The sequence below is a fragment of the Clavelina lepadiformis genome, chromosome 2 (assembly GCF_947623445.1).
Source record: "Clavelina lepadiformis chromosome 2, kaClaLepa1.1, whole genome shotgun sequence".
NCBI classification, from domain to species: Eukaryota; Metazoa; Chordata; class Ascidiacea; order Aplousobranchia; family Clavelinidae; genus Clavelina; species Clavelina lepadiformis.
This window is the reverse complement of record NC_135241.1, coordinates 3735879-3746132: the sequence shown is the minus strand read 5'-3', so window position 1 is coordinate 3746132 and position 10254 is coordinate 3735879. Positions and strand designations below refer to the sequence as shown.

The window sequence follows — 10254 nt, the reverse complement described above, 5'->3', positions numbered from 1 at the left end:
CTTTGGCGGTTACGAGGCATTCTACAAAACAGGATTACAAGATAAACATCACCTAATTCGGTCATGAAACTATAAAGAAGAAAAAGTTAACGACGGGGTCCACTTTACCCCCACCCCTTGGTTACTATTATTTTGACTGTTGGCCAAATTTTGGCTAGTCAGTACTCAGTAAGCGGAATGAACCTATGTAATGCGTACGTGATACAGTAAAACTCCTTTCTACCATTCAACCAAACTTCTACCTTATGCATGTAAAATAAAATCTAAGTTACAAGACATACCTTTCAATAGATCAGAGAGTACAAAAAACGAATTCCGTGCCTTTTCTTGCCTTCTTTTCCACGTAACCTCGAATAATGGCGTCTGCAACCACTTTATGTCATGCTTCACTAAACTTAGTGGTGTCCGTGTGGTTAAAAAACTTTATTAAGAAAATAAGAGGGGTGTGCCACTTTACCCCGTTGGTCCGCTTTACACCACCTTCCCCTACAGTAGACAATTTGATAACCAGAAAATGAGTGAGAAAACAGTTAGTGCTTAAAGTTATATAGCACTATTTTATTTTAGGCTTTTTGTTGCAAAAATTGTGTTATACTGTACGATCAATAAGCTTTTGTAAAATAAGAAATTAATGTTTTCAATAATTTTATGTAGGAGAAAGTGAAGCAAAACGGGTCATGTGTTTTAAAAAATAACGACGAACTGCAGCGCCGCCACTGTTTTGGAGATACATCACTTTTCTGCCCAGGAAGCTTCGGCGTGAATATGCAGATATGCAGTCTTCTAATTTTCCAAGACTGGAGTTAGATTTTACTTTTAGCTCGTGTCATAGAAATATTGTTCAGAGATAAGGAGTAGTATACCGTTAAGAAATAATGAAGACATTAACTTCATTTAATAAATTAATTTTTTTAGATGGTATTAACTTTATTGGGGAAAATTATGCCTGAAAGGGGCCCGCTAAAGGTGCAAAATTGACCACTTCCTCATACACTTCGAAGGTTAATTTTTGCATAGGATGTTCTTCTATTAGTGCGGTTATTTAGAGATTGTAATTCTATCACAGTTCTATCCAATCTGAAACTTATTGTTTTAAGTCGCGTTAAAATCCGAGATAATTTTTTTTCCTTTAAGGCGTCCGTTTTGCCTGACTTTCCTCTACTTTAGAAAATTATTCTTTTCTTTACAGTTACTGTATTATAAATTATCGATGAGAACGTATAGTTTGGATAAGGGAAAACACCTACAATGATAGTAAACGTCATCATGTAAAAACCAATCAAAAATTGTAATTTTATCAAATCTAATATGAGTTAAATCAAAAGAAAAAATTGCGCGAAAATACATATTGTTAATATATCGCTACTGGTTGCAAAGCGATAAGTGATTAGTGTTGGAATGATGTATTTTTCATTATACGCAGTATATGTGAGTGTTATTGTACAACCTCTCATTGTTCGGGTCTTGAGTGAAATATCTGCGGAAGGTTTAGCAGGTTCATGTGAAAAGAAAGGTGACCCTTCTGCGTGGTCTTGCTTTGAAAAAAGTTGGCAGTTGCCTGGCCAGTCGACCTCCACTGTGACCACGCACTCGGACATATGCAATATCGTAAAAATAGGGAAAATCTCTCAATTAGAATTCCTTGACACATATGCGTACAAAGAACCAGTTGTTTTTACCAACATTACAGACAATTCCTTGTTTCAAAGTCTCTGTGAGAAGCAGAGGCTTATTGATGATTATGGACACAAGACAGTTACCTTAAGCACTGCAAACACGCACTCATATGACGAAGTTGAGATGAAATTTGGAGAATATGTTGAAAGAGTTTTAAGACCTCAAGATTTCAACAAATCAGGACAAGATACTTTGTATTTCTTTGGAAATCACGACTATTCTGAATGGGGTGATTTGTTTGATCAATATGTGATCCCTCCCTATGAATTGCCTTTTAAATCAGCTGCATTGAGTTTCGGTATTGCTGGCGCTGGTACTGGTGTGCCATTTCATTTTCACGGACCTGGTTTTGCTGAAGTGATACATGGTAGCAAACGGTGGTTCTTGTTGCCATTTGAAAATAAACCACATTTCGATCCAAACAAAACAACATTGAGATGGTTATTAGAAGATTATCAACATGTAAATGCATCAGAGAAAATATATGAATGTGTGTTGAAGCCAGGAGAAATAATATATTTCCCAGATAAATGGTGGCACGCCACGTTAAACGTGGAAGCATCTGTTTTTATGTCAACATTTCTAGGTTAATTGTTATTCATATAGGTCTGCTATGGTAGATTTAAAATTGCTGCTGGTAACTGGCCGGTCGAGGCGGTGAAATAAACGCTTCCTTTAAAATTGCTGTTATTTATCGAAATTTAAAAAAATTTTATGTTGTTCCTAAGTATTATATTCTGTGCTTAAATATCATTTGCAGTAAATTGTATTATCCTATTTCTTTTGATAATATATTAGGCCTTGAATGTATTACATTACTACTCAAAGTTCTATGTTAATCTTTATTGTTAATTTTTCTCTGTTAATGTTTTGGTGTTGGTAATTTTCGCCAGAGCTAAAATTTTTGATGTTGGTAGAGCAAACAACCTGATATTTCTACATTAAAACAATAAGGATTGTGTAAAAGACAAATCTGTAACAATGAAAACCGTGCTCATGGTGGCTGAAAAGCCATCCTTGGCAGCCTCCATTGCTAAAATCCTTTCAAGAAATTCCTGCAATACAAGAAAAGGTTTGAGTAGTGCTTGCTCAGTTCATGAATACCCGGGTGAGTGATGTGGGGTTTGACTTGAATCATTTTGGTGGTTATCAATATATGGGAAAATAATTCTGTATGGGTACATGATTACATGCATAAATATTAGCATTTAGTTTTTATTTGGTCAATATTGTTGATAAAACCGCGTATGGGATGTTTTGAAAATGATCTCATAACTTCAGTAGCTGATAGTTGTTTTTCGGTTTAGGTGATTTTCAAGGACAAAGTGCACATTTCAAGGTCACATCAGTGTGTGGTCATGTGATGTGCATAGATTTTGAAGGAAAATATAACAACTGGGAAAAAGTTGACCCCAGTGAACTGTTTCATGCACCAACATTTAAAAAAGAAGCAAATCCAAAGCTAAACATCCCCAAGTTGGTTTTGGTTGCTTTCCACTGCACTAAAATAACACAATTTTTGTTTAAGGGTAATTTGCCCTATTTTAAGTCAAAATTGTTGCACATTTCAGATTTCTAGAGAAAGAAGCGAAGGATTCTGACATTGTAGTCTTGTGGCTCGATTGTGACAAAGAAGGTGAAAACATTTGCTTTGAAGTCTTGGACATCGTGATGCCTGTAATGAAAAGACAGGTGTGTTGTTGCTCCTGTAACCACTTAGTGATCTAGTGATCCTGTGATCCTGTGACCACTTAGAACTACTTAGTGTAACCACTCCTGTCAACTTCAACATAATTCAATGTACTAAGACATTGCTGATGTGCTGTTCCAGAACAATAAAGGAAGAGTAGTGTATAGAGCACAGTTCAGTTCAATCACTGATAAGGACATTCATGCTGCCATGAATTCGCTCGGCGAGCCAAACGAGAATGAATCTCTTTGTGTTGAAGCTCGACAGGAATTAGACTTACGAGTTGGCTGTGCGTTCACACGATTTCAAACGAAATATTTTCAGGTAAAAATAAGCTGCTTTGTGTTTAAGAAACAGCTGTTCTGTGCTGCTATTTGTTTAATGGTACCTGCAACCTGCAGGGAAAATATGGAAATCTAGATAGTTCACTGATATCATATGGACCTTGCCAAACGCCAACTCTCGGATTCTGCGTAGAAAGGCATGATAAAATTCAATCTTTCAAGCCGGAAACATATTGGCAGTTGGATGTCGAAGTTAAAGGTTCAAACGATGAGCCGACGTTCAATTTAAATTGGTCCAGGTAGAGAAGATTTTGCAATTTTTTTTTGGTAATTTGCATGATCTACAATTGCTATTGCATCCAAGTACCGATTAGGGCTCTCCGTTTATGCATGTTTTTATTATATTTAAGATATTTTTCTAACTGTAATCGAATATTTTTTAAGGGTGAGGTTATTTGACCAGCAAGTGGCCATCCATTACCTTAACAAGGTCAAAGATAATAAATTGGCCATTGTGCAAAGCATAAAAACAAAGGAAAAGGTTAAGCAGAGGCCACAAGCTTTAAATACAGTAGAAATGCTGAGAGTGGCTAGCTCGTCTTTAAATATTGGTCCCCAACAGACCATGCAGGTATGCGGTGTTATATTACTACAATTACGCAGTTTATGAAGACATTGCATGTGATTAACCAATTTGGTTTTTAGTCATCGCGTATAGGTTGAATTTTACTATTAAAGGTGATTTTCACGATGTGTAGCATAGCAAAGAAAATTAAGCTGTGGTTTACAGCAGTCAAAGTAAATATTCACTATTGACTGTATCAGTGTGCAAACGAGTAAACTTCCTTCTATTCCTGAAAATCCAAGAAACTATTTAACTTTTCTTATCTTTGTACGTGCGTAAACCGGCTTGAAGTGCTTGACCGACCTTTCTCTTGCCTTTGTTTTACGTCACATCTGTCTCAACCAACTTTTACACAATTCATTGTCTTTAGGCTGCTGAGAGTCTATACACCAGAGGTTATATCAGTTACCCTCGAACTGAGACAACACATTATCCTGAGAACTTTGAATTTCGTTCAAGTCTGAACCAGCTTGCATCTGGCAATTTGTGGGGTAGCTACGTGAAAAAATTGATTGATATCGGATATTCAAAACCCCGTAAGGGGACAGATGTTGGAGACCATCCCCCTATTACACCGATGAGGAATGCTACAGAACAAGAAATTGGTTTGTCTACAAATTTTACCTCTTGTATATCAGGATTAGTAGGGATGTGTTAAGTTGCTAACTTGAAAAAGATTCAGAAACATCAAAATATAAATAGTTGATATTTGTGTGAATCCAAATCGAATTTGATAACTTTGCTTATTTCGCTTAAACATGAGCAAGAGAATCATGCTTAAATTCTTTACCTTGTTTGTGAATATAAGGAATCTGTTCTTATCTGTTTTTACTAATTACTAATAAGTTTTGCTACCACTGTCTTTTGGTCATACAACTTAAAACTTGAACGTTTTTCTGTTGATTTCTTTCCGCAAAATAAAAGATTTTGTCTGAATTTTCTTTCAACATTTGGATTTGTGAAAATGACAATAATGGTCAATATTCGTGCTTAATATCCGAGTTCGATTCACCATGTCCCTAAAGATTAGTGTAAATTAAAGTATGTTGCTAGTGGTGTTATTTAAATTTGTGAAAACTGATGACTTATGGCAACTGACAGGTTCTTTTGACAACTGGCGGTTATACGAATATATAGTTCGCCATTTTCTTGCCACTTTGAGCCCAGACTGCAAATATTTACATAAGGAGATTGTTTTTCTTATTGGGGAGGAAAAATTTTCTTGCACAGGAAATTCACCTCTTGAACCAGGATTTACAGAGGTGAGTTGAGAATTGTGATTTAGATGTTGCATTGGTAGATAAAGCTTTTGTTATTAATTTTACAATTACTATATTATCGTAGTATTTACTTATGTTGTGGAAGTTCGTTAAATAACTTGGAATCAACAGCGAATGTTTTGAGATTGTAAACGTTCATTATCTTTGATTTTTAACACTTTTTCAAGATTATGCCATGGATGTCTATCGACGACTCACAAACACTTCCAAACCTTCAAGAAGGAAAGAAGTGTGCTATTGAAAAAGTTGCATTGGTTGAAAGGAAGACAGGACCACCTGATTATCTGACAGAGAGTGAATTAATAACGCTGATGGAAAAGCATGGTATTGGAACAGATGCCAGTATATCCACTCATATCAATAACATTGGGCAAAGGAATTATGTGACTGTTGTCTCTGGTCGCCGACTGCAGCCTACCAATTTAGGCAAGTACAATCTCAAAGCGTTAGGCTAAATTAAATATTTTAAATATAGCATTTTGACCATGGGTAGTACACAAACATTAGTTTTGGTGTAAAATTTTTGCTATTGGTCTTTATCTTTCCAGTTATTTTACAGGAATTATGTTGGTTCATGGATATAAGAAAATTGATGCCGACCTTGCCCTCCCAACAATGAGATCTGCAGTTGAAAAGCAGTTAAATTTAATAGCTTTAGGTCTGCCACTATCTGCAAAATGTATAGTTAGTGTTACAGCAGATAATTTCCAACTTGACGCTAATCTTGTTTCAGGTAAAGCTGAGCACAAAGACGTCACAAAGCACGCAGTCACAATATTCCAGCAAAAATTTCTTTTCTTTGTCCAAAATGTTTTGTCAATGGATAGGTTGTTTGAAGTCACGTTCACACCACTATCGCAGAGTGGCAAACCATTGTCAAGGTATGTCTAAATTAATTTTAACCTCTAATAACTAATTTAACCAATTTTATCTGGATGTCTTCCTTCATTTTAATTTTACTAGTAAATCATTTTTTTAACGCCTTTGGTAGCATTATCTTTGAAATGGATTCTTCCAGAATTTAACTTTGGCATGTGGTATACAGTAGAAGCCTTAAATCGTAATGATATACTCAGATGTGGGAAGTGTAGGAGATATATGAAGCATATTACTGCAGCACCACCCAGGCTCTATTGCAGTACATGTGACGATACGTATGACCTTCCAGCTAAGACTAATGTCAAAATGTACAAAGAGTTGAAGTGTCCACTAGATGACTTTGAACTTCTTGTCTGTTCAACGGGTGAGAACACGTGCTAAAGCCTTTGTGATGGAATAATGCTCTACGTATCCTGTTACTGTAATTGTCATGTATCATAAACCGATGTGTAAAATTAAAAGCTTTTAAGTTTAAGTGGTTAAATTTTCTGCTTAAGGTTCACAAGGCAAAAGTTATTTGTTGTGTCCATACTGCTACAACCATCCGCCATTCAGAGACATGAGAAAAGGGTCCGGATGTAACTCATGCACACATCCAGGATGCATTCACTCACGCTCCACATTAGGTGTCTCGCCGTGTATAAGCTGCGAGAACGGAATTTTAGTGCTGGACCCAACCTCAGCACCGAAATGGAAACTTGCTTGTAACGACAACAGATGCTCTACCGTGGTGACGCTATTTCAAGATGCACACAGGGTGATACATTTGTTAGTTTTAGCACGACCATTAGTGGTATGATCAATTGTATTGATTTATTACAAAGCTTTAGATTTTGTTCAGTGGGGCTTTTGTAAAGTTAGCTAAGTTTTGACAAAGTTAGATCTTTTTTTTCAGATCTCAGTTTCTGAAGACGCATGTGAAAAATGTGCTGCGTATGAACTAATCGTTGATTTTCACAAAGAAAAAACTCCCCTTGAAAAGAATGAAACGAAACACACAGGTGATTTGCCGTATGTTCGTAAAAGTGACCAAAAAGGATTAGATATGCCACACCTTTTGAAACTGCAAAAGTAGTATCCATGTGGTAGAAGTATCTCAGCTTGTGCGTTTTCTTGCTGTTCACATAAATTTATATTCGTTATTTCCAGGTTGTGTATTTTGTGACCCAATATTCTCTGGCTTGATAAAATTAAAACAAGCAAGGTTGACTGTAAAACGGAAACCCTTCTCCACAAGAGGGCGTGGACGAGGAAGGTCAAGGGGTCGTGGGAAAAGGGTCCCAAAGGATAAAATGTCTCAATTAGCTGCATATTTTGTGTGATTACGCCCATTAATATGATCACTAAGTGGTGAAACTTCATCTCTGCCATGTGAAGTGAGGTTTGAATTAAAAGCATATTTCCTTTGCACGCACAACTTTGTTGCTTGTTCTGATTTGCGTCCAGAGAAACTGTTGTCTATTACATCCCTATGGTCATACTGTACTGCCATGGCTAGTCAACGGAAACCAATGATATAAATCTTTATTTACTATCTGGAATAAGAAGGGCATTCAACAATGAAGTGACGTGTATGAGCAGTGAAAATTGCAATAGCAATATCATGTGCAATGAATACACAATAACAAACACATACAGTACATTGTAATTTTAAGTGCAGGCGATATTATTGATTCCTGAAGCATCACCTCACAAATCACTTTCCAGCTTTTTCAAATGATAGGGAAGCACTGTTCATGCAATATCGCTCACCGGTTGGAGCTGGCCCATCAGTAAATACATGTCCAAGATGGGCTTTGCACTGCACATAAGACACATGCAGCTAATCGGAATTAACATTTAGTTATAATTACTTGTACACCAAACTAACCTTGTCACAGACTACTTCTGTTCGGACCATTCCATGGCCTTTGTCTTCAATGGTTTCAACGGCGTCTTCACGCGCTGTTTTGTAAAATGATGGCCAACCAGAGCCAGAATCATATTTGTGCTTGGACCTAGGAGGAGGGTTATTTGGTTTTACTATGACAAGCTTAGAGCATATCATATTATTTTGTTAACAAGTATATTGAAACCTACTGGAATAAAAGGTTTCCACAGACAATGCACTTGTATGTGCCTTTTTCTTTATTCTTTTCATATTCCCCACTAAATGCTCTGCAAAAAATTGAAAAGTTAATCACACACTGAAGCCATACAAGTCAGATATTAAGTAGGTCATGTTTATCTGGGAAATGCGAAGTACACATAGTTTTTGCAATATGTTATATCGATTGCGCATGACATTATCCTCCCATGTATAAATAATGACATGACAGAAAATGTATTATTTAAGTAGAATTGGTCGAATTCACCAAAACTGTTGAACTTGAAATTGAAAACTATCCACTGAGTTTGATTCAAAAGTTAGTGTGATGCGAGGTTGATCATCGTAATGTTCCAAGGGGACAACAGTAATAATAATTCTGGTTTCACAATGGCAAAGAGCTCAGCAAAACAGGTTACAGTAGTTGCGACGCAGAAGCCTACCATATTCCATTTTTGCCAGTACCGCGTTTGCATGACTATACAAGCCCTATATATACCGATGATGTTGCAGATTGAAAAACTTGCTGTATTGGGGAGAAAAATTCCCACACAACATATACAGTATAATGACAAAGTAAACCTACTGCACAAATTAACATCTTCCGTGCACTTTGCAGACTTATGATATGAATATTACACAGCCTCAAACAAGATTGGAACACTTCCAAACAAAAGTTACAAAAACTGTAAAGTCTATATTAGTAATACTATTGTTCAGTTGCATAAGAATAAAATTCAACTTTCCTCTATCCTTCTTATCTCTGGAAACTGAACTAACCTTTCTGTTCCTTTTTCTTGTGTCACTTGATATTGCAGGGATGTTAATCGATTCTTGAGTTCCTCTTTTGTAAACCCAATGGATCCACTATCTGATTGAAAAAATTGCAGGACTAATAAAAGCAGAATTAATATCAACCGACTAACGAACATTTCAAAAGTGAAAAATCTTTTGAGATATATATTACATTCGATCTTAAGTCTATAGCATAACACACAAACAGACAAGTTAAAATTTTAAGTGACAGTGTTTGCCAGCAATGATAAAAACTAATTTTGTTCTTAAACAACTACTAACAACACAGCCGTAGCCTACATATTAACGCAGTTTCAATCATTGCGCTTTCATTGCTTTGAATGTAAATTTTGTAATATTCTAAATTAACCTACCTTTCGCAGACATATTTCTTTGAGAAGCAGATACTGTTAGTCTTGCTGATCGTAGAGCTGGTATGCTTAACTTCCTTAAAGCTTGTCTAAACATAAGGACTTACTGCAAACAATACAGCAACTATATTCCTAGCTTACGGGTTTAACCGGATTATCTCATCGTTATTACTCAGCAATTGCACCTGAGCTTTTTATACCTCAGCACAAAGAATGTTGTTATGGTAAGTTACGTAACCATTCGGAGGCGGGGTCCTAACCGAAAGAGCGGATGCTGCCGCCTGCTGTTTTCCAATAGCACCCTGCTGTTGGTTGCTTCTCAATGATTGACAGGCTGCTGTTGGTGACGTAGCCGACAAAAGGATTGATTATATTCATTTAAGTACTCAAAGTGGAATTTATATTAACAAATTCGCCTACGGATATTGCAGCACACATTGATTTGCTGATAGTATCTTTATTTTTGCCCCTTGACTGTAGAACATGTGCAGGTACGAATGGTAGGCCCAACTGGAAAGTAGCCTATGACAGTTTTTGACAACAAATTGTGCGTGCACGGAAGCCTTA

The 10254-nt window shown here is 36.4% G+C and overlaps 3 protein-coding genes across 3 annotated transcripts; 2 read left to right on the top strand and 1 right to left on the bottom strand.

The window, feature by feature from the left end:
• The first annotated feature begins 1211 nt into the window (after window positions 1-1211).
• LOC143446215 (jmjC domain-containing protein 8-like) lies at window positions 1212-2268 on the top strand. Its single transcript, XM_076945755.1, has one exon. It carries the CDS (start codon window positions 1399-1401, stop codon window positions 2266-2268), a length of 870 nt encoding a protein of 289 aa, XP_076801870.1. The 5' UTR covers window positions 1212-1398.
• Window positions 2269-2596: 328 nt separating this feature from the next.
• Window positions 2597-7843, top strand: LOC143446214 (DNA topoisomerase 3-beta-1-like). The gene is made up of 15 exons (XM_076945754.1): window positions 2597-2785; window positions 2985-3153; window positions 3249-3369; window positions 3509-3691; window positions 3769-3950; window positions 4096-4282; window positions 4647-4881; window positions 5378-5538; window positions 5724-5982; window positions 6116-6214; window positions 6290-6437; window positions 6633-6799; window positions 6933-7192; window positions 7331-7436; window positions 7585-7843. Exons 1-15 carry the CDS (start codon window positions 2659-2661, stop codon window positions 7755-7757), a joined length of 2577 nt encoding a protein of 858 aa, XP_076801869.1. The 5' UTR covers window positions 2597-2658; the 3' UTR covers window positions 7758-7843.
• Window positions 7844-7945: 102 nt separating this feature from the next.
• LOC143446217 (peptide methionine sulfoxide reductase MsrB-like) lies at window positions 7946-9911 on the bottom strand. Its single transcript, XM_076945756.1, has 5 exons — window positions 9691-9911; window positions 9302-9392; window positions 8515-8592; window positions 8306-8432; window positions 7946-8236 (listed from the first exon to the last, which is right to left on the bottom strand). The coding sequence occupies exons 1-5, from the start codon at window positions 9782-9784 to the stop codon at window positions 8132-8134; spliced, it is 495 nt and encodes a 164-aa protein (XP_076801871.1). The 5' UTR covers window positions 9785-9911; the 3' UTR covers window positions 7946-8131.
• Between the last annotated feature and the right edge of the window lie 343 nt (window positions 9912-10254).